Below are 17407 nucleotides of genomic sequence, written 5' to 3'. Positions count from 1 at the left end.
TGATTAGCCAGCGGTCTGTTAGCGGTCATTATCAAGAAATAACACACCGCTGAATTCAGTGTTGACCAATCAGAATCAAGCATTCACCCAAGCCGTGTAATAAGCAAGGGGAAATTGACAAGGGGTCATTGTTGAGAAATAAACGCAGACAGGATGACTAAACTTCACAGAGGGGTTTAATCATCCTGTCTGAGTTTATTTCTCAACATTGACCGTGTGTGTGTGTGTGTGTGTGTGTGTGTGTGTGGGTGCGCGTGTGCGCATGTGTCTGTGCGCATGTCTCTGTGTGCGTGCGTGCGTTACAGACTCAGTGTCGTGTACATACCAGGGCACAGTGTATCAGTCCAACGAGCAGTGGGAGGTGGACGAGTGCACCAGCTGTTCCTGTGTGTCTGGAGACGTTCACTGCCACAGTGAACGCTGCCCTCCTCTCACATGCGCTACAGTCAGTATGCAGTGTGCACGCGCACACACACACACACACACACACACACACACACACACACACACACACACACACACACACACACACACACACACACACACACACAAACAGAGGGCTGTTACAATTATGACATTTTAATTGATGATTAATAATTATTGTCACTAAAGTAATTGCGATTAATTGTGTTTTTGACACATAAATAATGAATAAAAAATACATTTCTGTTCGGCTTTAACGCTTTGCATGCAAACAAAAGTTTCACATTGGGCTTGTACTGAAGATCTTCTATTTCTGCTTTTTTAATGTTTGAAAATATATGAAATTCTGCAAAATATTTGTGATTATCTCAATAATTGGGTATGTCAAAATTGTGACAGGCCTGCCCACAGACACACCCACCTACAAGTACATTTGTTTATACTGTTATATGCTCACCAGGATGAGATGCCAGCAGTAATCCCCGGTGTGTGTTGTCCTCACTGCCTGCCACGTCCGGCCACCTGCATCGTGTTCGGAGACCCGCACTATCGCACCTTCGATGGCCGCATGCTGCACTTCCAAGGGGCGTGTACATATGTCCTAGCTCAGGACTGTGAGGGTGGCGACTTCAGGTACACAATTCTAAAAATAAGTCATAGAGACTGCAATTACGTTAGTTTTCATTAGTGGTGCATTCAATTCACACACGGCAAGAGCTCACCAACCTGCGATTCATTAAATAACTGTATTTCTCCGCACGCGCGCACACAACATTATTCAAGTGAAATGCGTCACGCCAATATTGGGATAGGCTACCAATATGTGGGTAAAGCCTACAGGTCACCAACATGCGATCCAGACGATACATATAGGCAGCGGCTACATCATTTGTTTTTTATTCCAATTCATTTTGACGTGCGGAGTCTCTCTCTCTCTCTCTCTTTCTCTTGGCACGCCACACACACACACACACACACACACACACACACACACACACACACACACACACACACACACACAGGAATAGCCTGCAGGCAATTTCCTTCTTCCCATAGTGCGCGGCAACGTAATCTGGAATGAGTGTTCGTTAAGCGGGTACAAAATTCTACTGTAGTGTACCAGGGATGGCACTTTTGGGCCTTATGGGTGACACCATACCAAATGCGAATTGGACCAATCATTTGTTCAGCAATAGTACTGTTTATATGAACCATGGCATCTTTGAAGACACCAATTACCTCAGGGCACACAGGATATTCTTAAAGATGGAGTGCCACAATTTTTGTATTTTTAAAGTTTTTCATGTGTCTATGAGGTGACAGTACTTCATTAGACACCCTGGAGTCGTTTTTATGTGCAATGGTGTATTAACTTTGTATTTAGGGTTTCTTCCTGGAGGCTGAACCCTTGACAGTCAAACGGGCCAATGAAATATACAGTATCAGCCCCTCCCCTAACCCCTCCCCCTTTATCATACAACTATAGCTGTGGGTGCGGCTTCAGTTCAGGTGGATCACCACCCACCAGGCAAACCAGGCATACTTAATGAACTGGTGGGCGTGTCCACATAAAAGCATGATTTTAACAAATACTGTCCACTTTTTGGAAAAAGTTATTCCTCCTTATATTATAATAATACCTGATGATCATGTTTTAGGGTTGAAATAAAATCGTGGCACTCCATCTTTAAAGGACCACTTCACCACTTTTCAACCTACCTTAATATAATTTGTCCTCACTAATGTTCATGATAAAATGCCACGATTTATTTCTACTCAGTCTGTGTCTCATAGGAGGGCAGTTCAGAAAACGGTTTCTGAACTGCCCACAACCACAAAATGGTGGTATTTTATCATGAACATAGGACCAGTTATATGAAAATAGGTGAAGTTCCTGAAATAGCGAGCATAACATACAATACAAAAAGCTACTGAACAAAGAAAGAAAGACGGTGTTGATAAAATAATTCTGGAAGACCCAGTAGATTTCTGTTTGGATGTGCTCTCTTGACTAACTGAAAGAATCTCTCTGCCTCTGTAGTGTCCATGTTACCAATGATAATCGTGGACGTAAAGGAGTGTCCTGGACTAAAGAGGTGACTGTGTTTATAGGAGACGTTGCGGTGCAGCTTCTCCAAGACTGGGTCGTCAAGGTTGGTGATTGTAACTGTGCTGCAAATGTGTTCTTCCAACACTGTTCTTTGATAATGACATGATAATGACGTTGCCAGGTCAATGATGAGGTGGTGACCCTTCCCTTCCTCAAAGAACCATACATCTACGTGGAACGTCAGGCCAACATCATCCTACTCAACACCAACATTGGACTCAAGGTGCGGAGCTCTTTCATATATCAGAGAATAGGCGTGTGCCACATTAACTTTGCCAATTTGGGGGATCAATTAAGTTTGATCTGTATTGTTTTCTTTCTTTGTGCTGTCTTTGTGTTGATCTTCCCATTAAGACAGGGAAAGCATACGAGTCAATTTGGATTGTAACCACTTTAACCGGTATTTTAAAAAGATTGCAGATACACAAGCTCAAAGTGATGCACTATATGATATATCAGTTCTGGTATTCCACAGGGCTCGATTCTTGGCCCTCTGCTTTTCTCCTTGTACATACTGCCATTGGGCGAACTCATTACCAATCACGGAGTCAATTTTCATTTCTATGCTAATGATACCCAACTATATCTTTCTGTGGCTCCAGATGATCCCTGTGCTTTAGACCCGCTGTTGACCTGTCTGTCTAGCATCAAATGTTGGATGAGTGAGAACTTTCTCAAGCTAAATGAGGATAAGACAGAAGTTCTCATAATCGGTTCTAGTGAGCAGAAAGAATCAATAATAAGCAGACTTGGTAACCTGACTGTAGAAAGTAACAGTACAGTAAAGAACCTGGGGGTTATTATTGATTCTGAATTGAATTTTAATTCACACATTAATCATGTTACCAAGATTGCCTTTTTTCACCTTAGAAATATTGCACGAATCAGAGCCTATTTGTCCTTGGACGATGCAAAAACGCTAATCCACGCCTTTGTTTTTTCTCGGCTTGACTACTGCAATGCAATGCTGCAATGAAAACAACTGACTGATTACAACTTGTCCAAAATGCAGCAGCCAGAGTTTTAACTAGAACTAAGATGAGAGAACATATTATTCCAGTTTTGGCATCACTGCACTGGTTTCCGGTTGTTTTTAGGATTGATTTTAAAATTATTTTACTTGACTGCCTGCCTAAATATGTCCCAAACCGCCCCCTAAGGTCTTCCACTGCTGGCCTGCTCGCTTTGCCAAAAAAAATGGCAACTAAAAAATACGGGGAAGAAGCTTTTTGCTTCTACGGGCCGTCGGCATGGAACAAGCTCCCACTGTACCTTCGTCAGGCAGCCTCTGTAGACATTTTTAAAGCTCAGCTCAAGACCCACTTCTACAACATTGCTTTTAATTGATCTTTTATTTTTTATTTTTGTTATTCATGTCCTCACTGTATTGCATTACTGCTTGTTCTTAATGTTGTTGCCTTGCTTTTCTTTTATTCTCCATTTTTCTGTAAAGCACTTTGAGCTGCATTTCATGTCATGAAAGGTGCTATACAAATAAAGTTTTATTATTATTATTATTATGAGCTTGTAGATCTTTTATCTTTGCCAAATACATATAGGGGGTGTTTGACATGAAAAGGTTTGAGAACTACTGATATACGTAGACGGACACATACTTTTTTTTCCCACCAGAAAACTGAAAGAAATTTGTAGAATCGTTCTCGGGCCCTCCTTAATCCACCGTTTCCTGTGACCTATTCTTTTATGTTTCTCCAGATGTTGTGGAGTGGCCGTTCCCACCTGGAGGTGAGCGTTCCAGGCTCCTATAAGAGCCACACGTGTGGCCTGTGTGGAAACTTCAATAACTACCAACAGGACGACCTCCGGATGCCCAGCAGAAAGATCAGCCTGTCAGAGGCTGCCTTCGGCAACAGCTGGAGGGTAAGAAAGATCAGACTGTCAGAGGCTGCCTTTGGTAAGACAGGGAGACAGTCTTGTTTTATTAAGCCTGATATATACTTTGTTGTAATCCCAGGTGAGCCAAGTTCTTTACAGCAACCGACTCCAAACAGAATATAAATGAACCACTTAAAGAGATATTTCACTTGGTCATTTTATACTTAGGCTTATGTGAACACCCCAGACAGTTTTTAAGTTGCTCGATTCAGTATTTAAACATTAGACATTTATTTTAGCTTCCCCACCCCCTTCCTATACAAACCCATTGTATAGTCAAAACTCAGATTAATGTTTGAATAGGCGATAAACATGGCATTGTATGCCATGTTTCTAGCCTATTCAAACATTATACCACTAATAACCCGGATTACCATGTAGGCTGTTTCTACAATGAGAGGCCTATGGATGCTAGCCGCGGAAGGTATCGAAGGCTTATCAAATCTTGTGAATGGTGAAGATGACCTTAATTTCCACGAGAGATCTCGAGGACAGCAATGTCCGACCCTCAAGCGAGGGGCTGGCACTAGTGTCAGAGTAATCTGAAAAATAAGCAGAGACAGGCCTATGGATGCTAGCTATGGATGGAAGCTAACGAAGGCTAAAAAAACTAAATGTAAATATAAATAAATATTTTGATTTTTTTTTAATCAAATCTCGTGTATCTTGTGGGCTAAAGATGACCTTAATAACTTTCCGCGAGAGATCTCGAGGAAAGCACGTAATATACTTCTGGTGACTGATACTGGCCTCCTAATACTTGAGGTGCCCATGTTTTTCCAATTACTTTTTTCATTTATTTTTAATATATTTTTTAACCAATGAATCTATCATGGTTAAAATGGAGGTTGAAGTTATAATGGGTTTGTATAGGAACGGGGCGGGGCAGCTAAAATATATTATAATATTGAATGTGGTTATGCTTGCACGGTTTTTGAACCAGATACATGTGATCGGACGGCTGTCGTAGCGGTCTGAGTACAGAGGCAGCCTGGACAGTTCGAATCCTGATCCCGACGACCTTTGCTGCGTGTCACTCGCCATTTCTCTCCCCCAGTCAGCCTAGTGTAAACTATCAATAGAGGGCCATTTCTCTCCCCCAGTCAGCCTAGTGTAAACTATCAATAGAGGGCCATTTCTCTCCCCCAGTCAGCCTAGTGTAAACTATCAATAGAGGGCCATTTCTCTCCCCCAGTCAGCCTAGTGTAAACTATCAATAGAGGGCCATTTCTCTCCCCCAGTCAGCCTAGTGTAAACTATCAATAGAGGGCCATTTCTCTCCCCCAGTCAGCCTAGTGTAAACTATCAATAGAGGGCCATTTCTCTCCCCCAGTCAGCCTAGTGTAAACTATCAATAGAGGGCCATTTCTCTCCCCCAGTCAGCCTAGTGTAAACTATCAATAGGTGCCATTTCTCTCCCCCAGTCAGCCTAGTGTAAACTATCAATAGGGGCCATTTCTCTCCCCCAGTCAGCCTAGTGTAAACTATCAATAAAGGCAGAAAAGCAGCGGCCACGGTGGCACAGTCGGTAGTGCTGTCGCCTCACAGCTAGAAGGTCCTGGGTTCGATTCCTGCTGAGGACACTGTGGGTGCTGGGGGGCGTGTTCCCTCCTCCACGTCATCAGTGCCCATACCCGAGGCGGGGTTGGTGAAAGGGCCTTTCTGTGTGGAGTTTGCATGTTCTCCCCGTGTCCCCTAGGGTAGGTAGGTCACAAAAAACATGCAGTAATCCTGGTCTCTAAACTACCTCCCCCTGGTGCCTGATGGAGGGGAAAGGAACTGGTTGGAATAACATGTTCCTTCCACGAGCTACGTCCTGCCGGGGAAACTCCCCCCTGTCAGGTGAAAAGAAGCAGCTTGGACTCCTGATGCATGGAAGGAAGCATGAGGTCAGTCCGCTGCCCCCCCAGGTTGGTAGAGGAAGTGTAGCACCCAGGATTACATTCAAATAATTGACATTGGGTGAAAAAATGGGTTGCAAAATTGTGGGATACATTTTTTATAAAACATTTTTTTAAATAAAGGCAGGAAAAAAATGAAAAGAAAAAAAAAACATGCATGTGATGTGATCGTTTCTGTCTGCGCTGCCGCCTTTGTAGGTGACCAATGGCAGCCACTCCCTCTCGTCCTGTCACGCTGGCGAGGACGTTGACCCCTGCAAGGACGCAGGCTACCAGGCCAGGAAGGGCGCCAACGCCCGTTGCAAGGTGCTGAAGTCGGGCGTGTTCAAGCCCTGCCACCGTGTGGTGCCTCCGGAGCCCTGGTACGGCGCGTGTGTGTACGACCAGTGCGCCTGCGGGGCCAACACCGACGAGTGTCTCTGTGACACGCTGGAGGCCTACGCTGGTCAGTGCAGAGAGGCTGGAGTCAGACTGCAGTGGAGGAGCCCGTCACTGTGTGGTAAGTATAGTATACACAGTATACATGCTATAGTAACGCATAAATAACAAAACATAGGTTTTCTAAGAAAACCTATGTTTTTATGTCAGTGGTGCTCACTGCTCAAACATTTTCATGTCAAGGTCCCCAAAATGTATGTATTTGGCTGCGGACCCCCGTCTGAAAATATTTTGTTTCAGGGACCCCCTCCGGAAGCAAATATTTGAGTATTTACGTGCGCTGTGAAAGAATATATTATTTAAAGATTTGCACAATGAAAGTATCATTTGCGTTTTCTCGCCAAGTCCCTTCGGGGTAGGGCTAGTTTTTGTCTGTTTTTAACTGTATCTGTGTCAGAACGAGATAATCTCGTGAATAGCTACTGTACCCCACTGTACCATCCACGAGATTATGAGATTTGATTAAAAAGCATTAATCCAGCATTTAACAAATTTAGGACGGCCATTCTAGCCGCAAGCGGAGCCTGCAATACCACCGTTGCTCAGGTGGAGCCTGAACCATTGCGGCTCAAGAAACCATCACACCTGAATGAAGTGTCTGGTGTCCACATGTCAGAACTGTACCTCCCAGTCCCGGCAGAGTAGTTCAGGAGTAGATCCAACGGATTGTGTGGCCCTTGTCTTTCCCTAGTGGGTCTGATCGAGGGTAGCTACTGGGACGTAAGTCGGGACTTGATCACCCCAGCTGGCTGGGTCACCCGAGTGAGGGGTATGATGTTTGCGAGACCCGAAACCCTGATGACCTTGGGGTCACTGAGGATACATCCCAGCCTCCAGGTGCATCCAAGCGATGTATTTTCGTTCTGAGGTATTCTATTTATAGTGACTCATAGGAATAGACTATGTGACAACCAGGTATAGTCTGGTGACAACCGGAGAGACGGGTGACAGCCGGAATGTAGGCGGCACCCCGGGAGCAGTATGGGTTAGCGCCCCAGCCTGCATCCTCCATGAGGAGGAAGCCCAAAAACCTTCGATGAGGCCTTTAGGAGGGCCATTTGAGCCCAAGCGGAGCCTGCAGTACTACCGTTGCCCAGGTGGAGCCTGCAGAACCATTGCGGGTCAAGAAACCACCACTACTGAATTATTGTCATGGACAGAAGTGATTCTTTCATTTTCCATGTCATGGCCAGTGCATGATGCGTGCGTTGGGTGTGCACAGCCGGGAGACTCTGCCTTTGATGTGCATGGCCGTTCGCTGATCACTCAGTTGCGTGCTATTGTCTCACTGATTGACTGGCTGAAGCGCAAACATTATCCCAAAACGATCCCCCCACCCCCACGTCACCCGTCAATGCTGCATAGATAGAGAGAGTGAGAGAGAGAGAGACCCTCGCAGTTACTCTGTCTACTCCTTACTTACAACAGTGTTTCACCGGATTTTGCTGTTAAATAAATTAATAATTGCATGTTCGGTTCGGTACCTGCTTGGTCCCGAGGTTTGGGACTCACCCGTAGTCACAAGTTAATTAAATTCAATCCCCTATCCCGCCTCACCCACAATCCCCTGCAGGACAGTTGGAAAGCAATCACAACACATGCGCTTGTAGATCTGCTATTTTTGAAAAATCTTGAAAATGTGGCGCAAATTTTCGAATATATATATATATATATATATATTCTTTCACCGCATTGGTTCAATACCAGCATTTTAACCAACAAACATACGAAAAGGGTGTTCAATAGCATTGATTTAAAAACTAAAAACTAAAAAATTGAGCTAGGTGGCTTCCTCCCGACAGCAACGTTATTTTCATTAATACACTTGTGAGGAAACATATGGGGTTGTGTGCTTTGTAATCTGTGTGTCTATTTCTCAATATTTACCATCTTTGTCTCTCCACAGCGGTGGGCTGTCCAGCTGAGAGGGGATTTGTGTTTGACGAGTGTGGCCCTCCATGTCCGGTCACCTGCTTCAACGTCGATGTACCTCTAGGAGTGATAGAGAGTCACTGCTTCAAGCCTTGCGTACCAGGCTGCCAATGTCCTGCAGGCTTGGTTTTACACAACTACTACTGCATAGCCCCGGAGAAGTGTCCCAAGATTATCCACGGCAGCACCTCATAAAACACATGCATGGGTGTTCTTTCATGAGTATGCACAGCACAGCTAGCACACGCACGCACGCACGCACGCACGCACGCACGCACGCACGCACGCACGCACGCACACACACACACACACACACACACACACACACACACACTTATGCAAATGTGCATATTTATGGTGACCAGATGTCCCCCTTTGCGTCAGTCCCTGATTTCCGTGACTTTTCAGGCGTCCACAAATTGAGACTCTGTCCCACATTTGGCATGCTCAAATTCCCTAATAGTTAGTCCCCTAATAGCTGGCTTTCTGTTGTAAAGCTCCCATTGTCTCTTTTTGTGTTTTTAAATCTGTTAAAATAACATGAGAAATATACCCTATAGGCTACAGTACCAGGTTGGCCATACCACCCACCCATGACCCATTTTAAAACGAAATGCCTCCAATCCAAAGCTAATTGAAGTGCCTCCAATTAGCTTACTTTAAAGGTCCGCTGTCATGCCCCGAAATTGATATGGGTGGTACAGTACATCACGTGGTCTGACTGAAAACAGTTTGAAAGCTCTCGCGGCGGGCTACGGCGCTAGCAACAAGTGGCTACTAGGTCAGGCTAGTGTTTTTGACGGTACATTTAGCTTCATATTGGCTATAAATGTAATTGAAAAAATATATTTTTTCGCCCGAAACGCTTAGTTAGAATGCAATTGAGGTTGGCGTGGGTTTTTTTAGGGGAACTGCAGCACAAGCGCAAATTTCGGACTCGAGTCCCACGTTCCCCCGGTCACCAACACCCCTGTCTGCCCGCTCTGAGAGCCCTCAGCCCCGCAGCGCGACTACGGACTGTCTGCTGTTGTCTGCCCGCTCTGAGAGCCCTCAGCCCCGCAGCGCGACTACGGACTGTCTGCTGTTGTCTGCCCGCTCTGAGAGCCCTCAGCGCGACTACTGTTCTCTTCCCTTTCTTTCTTCCCCTCACATGTACACCCCTCTGTAATACCGTAGTTAGTTACCACAACATTGTTCAAGTGAACTATAGAGCGTTGCAGTCCCGCCCCCTTTCATGACGACGCCTGGCCCAGGAAATGAATCACAATGCATTTTTCCCATAGACATTTCATAAAGTATTTATTTAAAGACCTTTTAAGCATTGTACGAAGCCAACTCGAGTCGTGACAAATCATGACAACACACACAATATTTTGGACAAAACAAATAATTATGACCGAGACTGAAAATCTTAAAACGTTAATAACTCTTGATCTAAATCATTCCGTCCAATTCTAAGCAAAAAATATGTGTTAGACGGCCCACCGCGGTCCCGTCGCTAGTCGCGGTAGAATTAATCATACCTCCCATTGTTGTCGATTGCCTCCAGAGTGTTTTGGCTACATCTAGCTGCTTCAGCCACATCGGGCTAACATCTGGTCCGTCGGTAAAAGTGCTCTGCTGCTATAAATCGCTGGGCGCTATGATTTAATGGATTAAATAACCCCGGGGTGTTAACATATATTATTTTTGCAAAAAGGGCGAAGTGTCCCTTTAAGTAAGTTGCTAACCCCGTCCCATCCTGTCCCCCCATCCCACACAAGCGACACTTCTATCCCTTAAATGAAAAGTTTGGATCTGGTCACCCTAACAACACTTAATCTATCTAGGTCACCTTAACTACACTTAAATCTATCTACCTATAGTACTGTATTATCGAGAGACGGCGAGATCTTTTCATTCCCACCTGGAGAGATCTTGTGTTTTTTAATACATAAGTCAGAAACAGCAGTATTTAATATTTGAACATCTCTGAACTGTATACTGTAATTTTACGTTTTGTAACAGAATTATGTCTTTTAACAATTAAATGTATGAATATGTTTTATATAACTTATAATCTTTTTATATTTATGTTTGTTTCTACTGTATATTATGTTACTTTATCAACATTGTATACCGTTGAGGTCAGCAGGCTGTGGACAAAAGACATTCACATATTGCCTTTTTCTCTCCGTAAATCTCTGTTTTATGTCTGTGTGAAATGCAGCCTATACCTGCCTGTGACAAATCACCCTCCATTTGCATCGATTTGCATTATTTAACCCATTTAGACCTGAGACGGGATTCTACAAATGCCTTCTAAATCCTGACAGTTTTCTGAAAAACCTACAGTATGTTTCTATGTCAGTCGTTATCAAACATTTTCATGTCAAGGACCCCCAAAAATCAAATGTAATTGGCCGCCGACCCCCATCTGATAATATGTGGTGCCAGCCTCCAGGAACCCCCCAGAAGCAAATATTGTGTTAAAAATGTTCGCTCTGAAAGAATATAGCCTATATTCAAAGATGTGCGCCACATTTTCAAGATTTTTCTAAAATGGCAGATCTACAAGCTCGTAGCGCGGCACCGAGTGCCGCACTTGTAGCTTGTAGATCTGCTATTCTTCAATAGCTAAAGTATAACATAACATAATGCTTCAAAACACCAAAAGTAAATTATGACGAGCCATTTGTCAACATTGGGTCTGTCTCTGGCACGAGTGCCTTTATACAACAGTCCGTGTCTAATGGTTATGGAAGCAGATGCTTCTAATCTGTCATGTAAACAAGTGTGCTTGTCACCGCTGGCGCTGAATGCAGATGGAAGCTGTTGTTTCTCTTTGACGGCAGACTCTATTGGAAATTGCAACTGCTTCTATAACCAGTGTATTTTGAGTTTATTTTTATTTGATTGAATATTATTAAACATCGAATGGTAATACATTTATTTCCAGTCTTTTTAAAGAAACACTATATGGATCTGAGCCTGTGTGTAAATAAATGAAACACTATGGATCTGAGCCTGTGATAGTATGCCGTACGATATGGGCTATAGCCCATGGTCCAAAATGATGAGAAACGAGGCTAACTTTTTTTTTTTCAAAATTTCAAAAAACATGGGCTATAACCCATCGTTTTTGTCATTTCGAAAAAAAATTCAAATCCTCAAAAATGATGAAAAACGGCGCGCTATAGTATGCCGTACGATATGGGCTATAGCTCATGGTCCAAAATGATGAGAAACGAGGATAACTTTTTTTTCCAAAATTTCAAAAAACATGGGCTATAACCCATCGTTTTTGTCATTTCGTCATTTTTTTCAAATCCTCAAAAATGATGAAAAACGGCGCGCTATAGTATGCCGTACGATATGGGCTATAGCCCATGGTCCAAAATGATGAGAAACGAGGCTAACTTTTTTTTCCAAAATTTCAAAAAACATGGGCTATAACCCATCGTTTTTGTCATTTCGTAATTTTTTTCAAATCTTCAAAAATGATGAAAAACTGCGCGCTATAGTATGCCATACGATATGGGCTATAGCCCACGGTCCAAAATGATGAGAAACGAGGCTAACTTTTTTTTCCAAAATTTCAAAAAAGCATGGGCTATAACCCATCGTTTTTGTCATTTCGTCATTTTTTCCAATCCTCAAAAATGATGAAAAACGGCGCGCTATAGTATGCCGTACGATATGGGCTATAGCCCATGGTCCAAAATGATGAGAAACGAGGCTAACTTTTTTTTTCAACATTTCAAAAAACATGGGCTATAACCCATCGTTTTTGTCATTTCGTCATTTTTTCCAATCCTCAAAAATGATGAAAAACGGCGCGCTATAGTATGCCGTACGATATGGGCTATAGCCCATGGTCCAAAATGATGAGAAACGAGGCTGACTTTTTTTTTCAAAATTTCAAAAAACATGGGCTATAACCCATCGTTTTTGTCATTTCGTAAATTTTTTCAAATCTTCAAAAATGATGAAAAACTGCGCGCTATAGTATGCCGTACGATATGGGCTATAGCCCACGGTCCAAAATGATGAGAAACGAGGCTAACTTTTTTTTTCAAAATTTCAAAAAACATGGGCTATAACCCATCGTTTTTGTCATTTCGTAATTTTTTTCAAATCCTCAAAAATGATGAAAAACTGCGCGCTATAGTATGCCGTACGATATGGGCTATACGGTCCAAAATGATGAGAAACGAGGCTAACTTTTTTTTTCAAAATTTCAAAAAACATGGGCTATAACCCATCGTTTTTGTCATTTCGTCGTTTTTTTTAAATCCTCAAAAATGATGAAAAACGGCGCGCTATAGTATGCCGTACGATATGGGCTATAGCCCATGGTCCAAAATGATGAGAAACGAGGCTAACTTTTTTTTTCAAAATTTCAAAAAACATGGGCTATAACCCATCGTTTTTGTCATTTCGTAAATTTTTTCAAATCTTCAAAAATGATGAAAAACTGCGCGCTATAGTATGCCGTACGATATGGGCTATAGCCCACGGTCCAAAATGATGAGAAACGAGGCTAACTTTTTTTTTCAAAATTTCAAAAAACATGGGCTATAACCCATCGTTTTTGTCATTTCGTCATTTTTTTCAAATCCTCAAAAATGATGAAAAACGGCGCGCTATAGTATGCCGTACGATATGGGCTATAGCCCATGGTCCAAAATGATGAGAAACGAGGCTAACTTTTTTTTTCAAAATTTCAAAAAACATGGGCTATAACCCATCGTTTTTGTCATTTCGTAATTTTTTTAAAATCCTCAAAAATGATGAAAAACTGCGCGCTATAGTATGCCGTACGATATGGGCTATAGCCCACGGTCCAAAATGATGAGAAACGAGGCTAACTTTTTTTTTCAAAATTTCAAAAAACATGGGCTATAACCCATCGTTTTTGTCATTTCGTAAATTTTTTCAAATCCTCAAAAATGATGAAAAACGGCGCGCTATAGTATGCCGTACGATATGGGCTATAGCCCATGGTCCAAAATGATGAGAAACGAGGCTAACTTTTTTTTTCAAAATTTCAAAAAACATGGGCTATAACCCATCGTTTTTGTCATTTCGTCATTTTTTTCAAATCCTCAAAAATGATGAAAAACGGCGCGCTATAGTATGCCGTACGATATGGGCTATAGCCCATGGTCCAAAATGATGAGAAACGAGGCTAACTTTTTTTTTCAAAATTTCAAAAAACATGGGCTATAACCCATCGTTTTTGTCATTTCGTAATTTTTTTCAAATCCTCAAAAATGATGAAAAACTGCGCGCTATAGTATGCCGTACGATATGGGCTATAGCCCACGGTCCAAAATGATGAGAAACGAGGCTAACTTTTTTTTTCAAAATTTCAAAAAACATGGGCTATAACCCATCGTTTTTGTCATTTCGTCGTTTTTTTCAAATCCTCAAAAATGATGAAAAACGGCGCGCTATAGTATGCCGTACGATATGGGCTATAGCCCATGGTCCAAAATGATGAGAAACGAGGCTAACTTTTTTTTTCAAAATTTCAAAAAACATGGGCTATAACCCATCGTTTTTGTCATTTCGTCATTTTTTTAAAATCCTCAAAAATGATGAAAAACGGCGCGCTATAGTATGCCGTACGATATGGGCTATAGCCCATGGTCCAAAATGATGAGAAACGAGGCTGACTTTTTTTTTCAAAATTTCAAAAAACATGGGCTATAACCCATCGTTTTTGTCATTTCGTAATTTTTTTAAAATCCTCAAAAATGATGAAAAACTGCGCGCTATAGTATGCCGTACGATATGGGCTATAGCCCACGGTCCAAAATGATGAGAAACGAGGCTAACTTTTTTTTTCAAAATTTCAAAAAACATGGGCTATAACCCATCGTTTTTGTCATTTCGTAAATTTTTTCAAATCCTCAAAAATGATGAAAAACGGCGCGCTATAGTATGCCGTACGATATGGGCTATAGCCCATGGTCCAAAATGATGAGAAACGAGGCTAACTTTTTTTTTCAAAATTTTAAAAAACATGGGCTATAACCCATCGTTTTTGTCATTTCGTCATTTTTTTCAAATCCTCAAAAATGATGAAAAACGGCGCGCTATAGTATGCCGTACGATATGGGCTATAGCCCATGGTCCAAAATGATGAGAAACGAGGCTAACTTTTTTTTTCAAAATTTCAAAAAACATGGGCTATAACCCATCGTTTTTGTCATTTCGTAATTTTTTTCAAATCCTCAAAAATGATGAAAAACTGCGCGCTATAGTATGCCGTACGATATGGGCTATAGCCCACGGTCCAAAATGATGAGAAACGAGGCTAACTTTTTTTTTCAAAATTTCAAAAAACATGGGCTATAACCCATCGTTTTTGTCATTTCGTCGTTTTTTTCAAATCCTCAAAAATGATGAAAAACGGCGCGCTATAGTATGCCGTACGATATGGGCTATAGCCCATGGTCCAAAATGATGAGAAACGAGGCTAACTTTTTTTTTCAAAATTTCAAAAAACATGGGCTATAACCCATCGTTTTTGTCATTTCGTCATTTTTTTAAAATCCTCAAAAATGATGAAAAACGGCGCGCTATAGTATGCCGTACGATATGGGCTATAGCCCATGGTCCAAAATGATGAGAAACGAGGCTGACTTTTTTTTTCAAAATTTCAAAAAACATGGGCTATAACCCATCGTTTTTGTCATTTCGTAAATTTTTTCAAATCTTCAAAAATGATGAAAAACTGCGCGCTATAGTATGCCGTACGATATGGGCTATAGCCCACGGTCCAAAATGATGAGAAACGAGGCTAACTTTTTTTTTCAAAATTTCAAAAAACATGGGCTATAACCCATCGTTTTTGTCATTTTGTCGGTTTTTTCAAATCCTCAAAAATGATGAAAAACGGCGCGCTATAGTATGCCGTACGATATGGGCTATAGCCCACGGTCCAAAATGATGAGAAACGAGGCTAACTTTTTTTTTCAAAATTTCAAAAAACATGGGCTATAACCCATCGTTTTTGTCATTTCGTAATTTTTTTCAAATCCTCAAAAATGATGAAAAACTGCGCGCTATAGTATGCCGTACGATATGGGCTATAGCCCACGGTCCAAAATGATGAGAAACGAGGCTAACTTTTTTTTTCAAAATTTCAAAAAACATGGGCTATAACCCATCGTTTTTGTCATTTCGTCGTTTTTTTCAAATCCTCAAAAATGATGAAAAACGGCGCGCTATAGTATGCCGTACGATATGGGCTATAGCCCATGGTCCAAAATGATGAGAAACGAGGCTAACTTTTTTTTTCAAAATTTCAAAAAACATGGGCTATAACCCATCGTTTTTGTCATTTCGTCATTTTTTTCAAATCCTCAAAAATGATGAAAAACGGCGCGCTATAGTATGCCGTACGATATGGGCTATAGCCCATGGTCCAAAATGATGAGAAACGAGGCTAACTTTTTTTTTCAAAATTTCAAAAAACATGGGCTATAACCCATCGTTTTTGTCATTTCGTAAATTTTTTCAAATCTTCAAAAATGATGAAAAACTGCGCGCTATAGTATGCCGTACGATATGGGCTATAGCCCACGGTCCAAAATGATGAGAAACAAGGCTAACTTTTTTTTTCAAAATTTCAAAAAACATGGGCTATAACCCATCGTTTTTGTCATTTCGTAATTTTTTTCAAATCTTCAAAAATGATGAAAAACTGCGCGCTATAGTATGCCGTACGATATGGGCTATAGCCCACGGTCCAAAATGATGAGAAACGAGGCTAACTTTTTTTTTCAAAATTTAAAAAAACATGGGCTATAACCCATCGTTTTTGTCATTTCGTAATTTTTTTCAAATCCTCAAAAATGATGAAAAACGGCGCGCTATAGTATGCCGTACGATATGGGCTATAGCCCATGGTCCAAAATGATGAGAAACGAGGCTAACTTTTTTTTTTTCAAAATTTCAAAAAACATGGGCTATAACCCATCGTTTTTGTCATTTTGTAATTTTTTTCAAATCCTCAAAAATGATGAAAAACTGCGCGCTATAGTATGCCGTACGATATGGGCTATAGCCCACGGTCCAAAATGATGAGAAACGAGGCTAACTTTTTTTTTCAAAATTTCAAAAAACATGGGCTATAACCCATCGTTTTTGTCATTTCGTCGTTTTTTTCAAATCCTCAAAAATGATGAAAAACGGCGCGCTATAGTATGCCGTACGATATGGGCTATAGCCCATGGTCCAAAATGATGAGAAACGAGGCTAACTTTTTTTTTCAAAATTTCAAAAAACATGGGCTATAACCCATCGTTTTTGTCATTTCGTCATTTTTTTAAAATCCTCAAAAATGATGAAAAACGGCGCGCTATAGTATGCCGTACGATATGGGCTATAGCCCATGGTCCAAAATGATGAGAAACGAGGCTGACTTTTTTTTTCAAAATTTCAAAAAACATGGGCTATAACCCATCGTTTTTGTCATTTCGTAAATTTTTTCAAATCTTCAAAAATGATGAAAAACTGCGCGCTATAGTATGCCGTACGATATGGGCTATAGCCCACGGTCCAAAATGATGAGAAACGAGGCTAACTTTTTTTTTCAAAATTTCAAAAAACATGGGCTATAACCCATCGTTTTTGTCATTTTGTCGGTTTTTTCAAATCCTCAAAAATGATGAAAAACGGCGCGCTATAGTATGCCGTACGATATGGGCTATAG

General features: G+C 41.4%; 1 protein-coding gene across 1 annotated transcript in view; it reads left to right on the top strand.

The window, feature by feature from the left end:
• kcp (kielin cysteine rich BMP regulator) overlaps window positions 1-11625 on the top strand; it is a 69100-nt gene extending 57475 nt beyond the window's left edge. The window contains exons 40-46 of the mRNA XM_080761081.1: window positions 306-445; window positions 884-1056; window positions 2465-2576; window positions 2655-2756; window positions 4250-4414; window positions 6529-6829; window positions 8675-11625. Coding sequence (XP_080617207.1) covers window positions 306-445; window positions 884-1056; window positions 2465-2576; window positions 2655-2756; window positions 4250-4414; window positions 6529-6829; window positions 8675-8895 — 1214 coding nt within the window. The 3' untranslated portion in view covers window positions 8896-11625. The remainder of the gene's footprint in view (window positions 1-305; window positions 446-883; window positions 1057-2464; window positions 2577-2654; window positions 2757-4249; window positions 4415-6528; window positions 6830-8674) is intronic.
• The last annotated feature ends 5782 nt before the right edge of the window (window positions 11626-17407 follow it).

Source organism: Protomyctophum bolini, assembly GCF_963924005.1.
Source record: "Protomyctophum bolini genome assembly, chromosome: 4".
NCBI classification, from domain to species: domain Eukaryota; kingdom Metazoa; phylum Chordata; class Actinopteri; order Myctophiformes; family Myctophidae; genus Protomyctophum; species Protomyctophum bolini.
The sequence above is the reverse complement of the archived record's forward strand: the minus strand, read 5'-3'. Positions and strand labels throughout refer to the sequence as shown.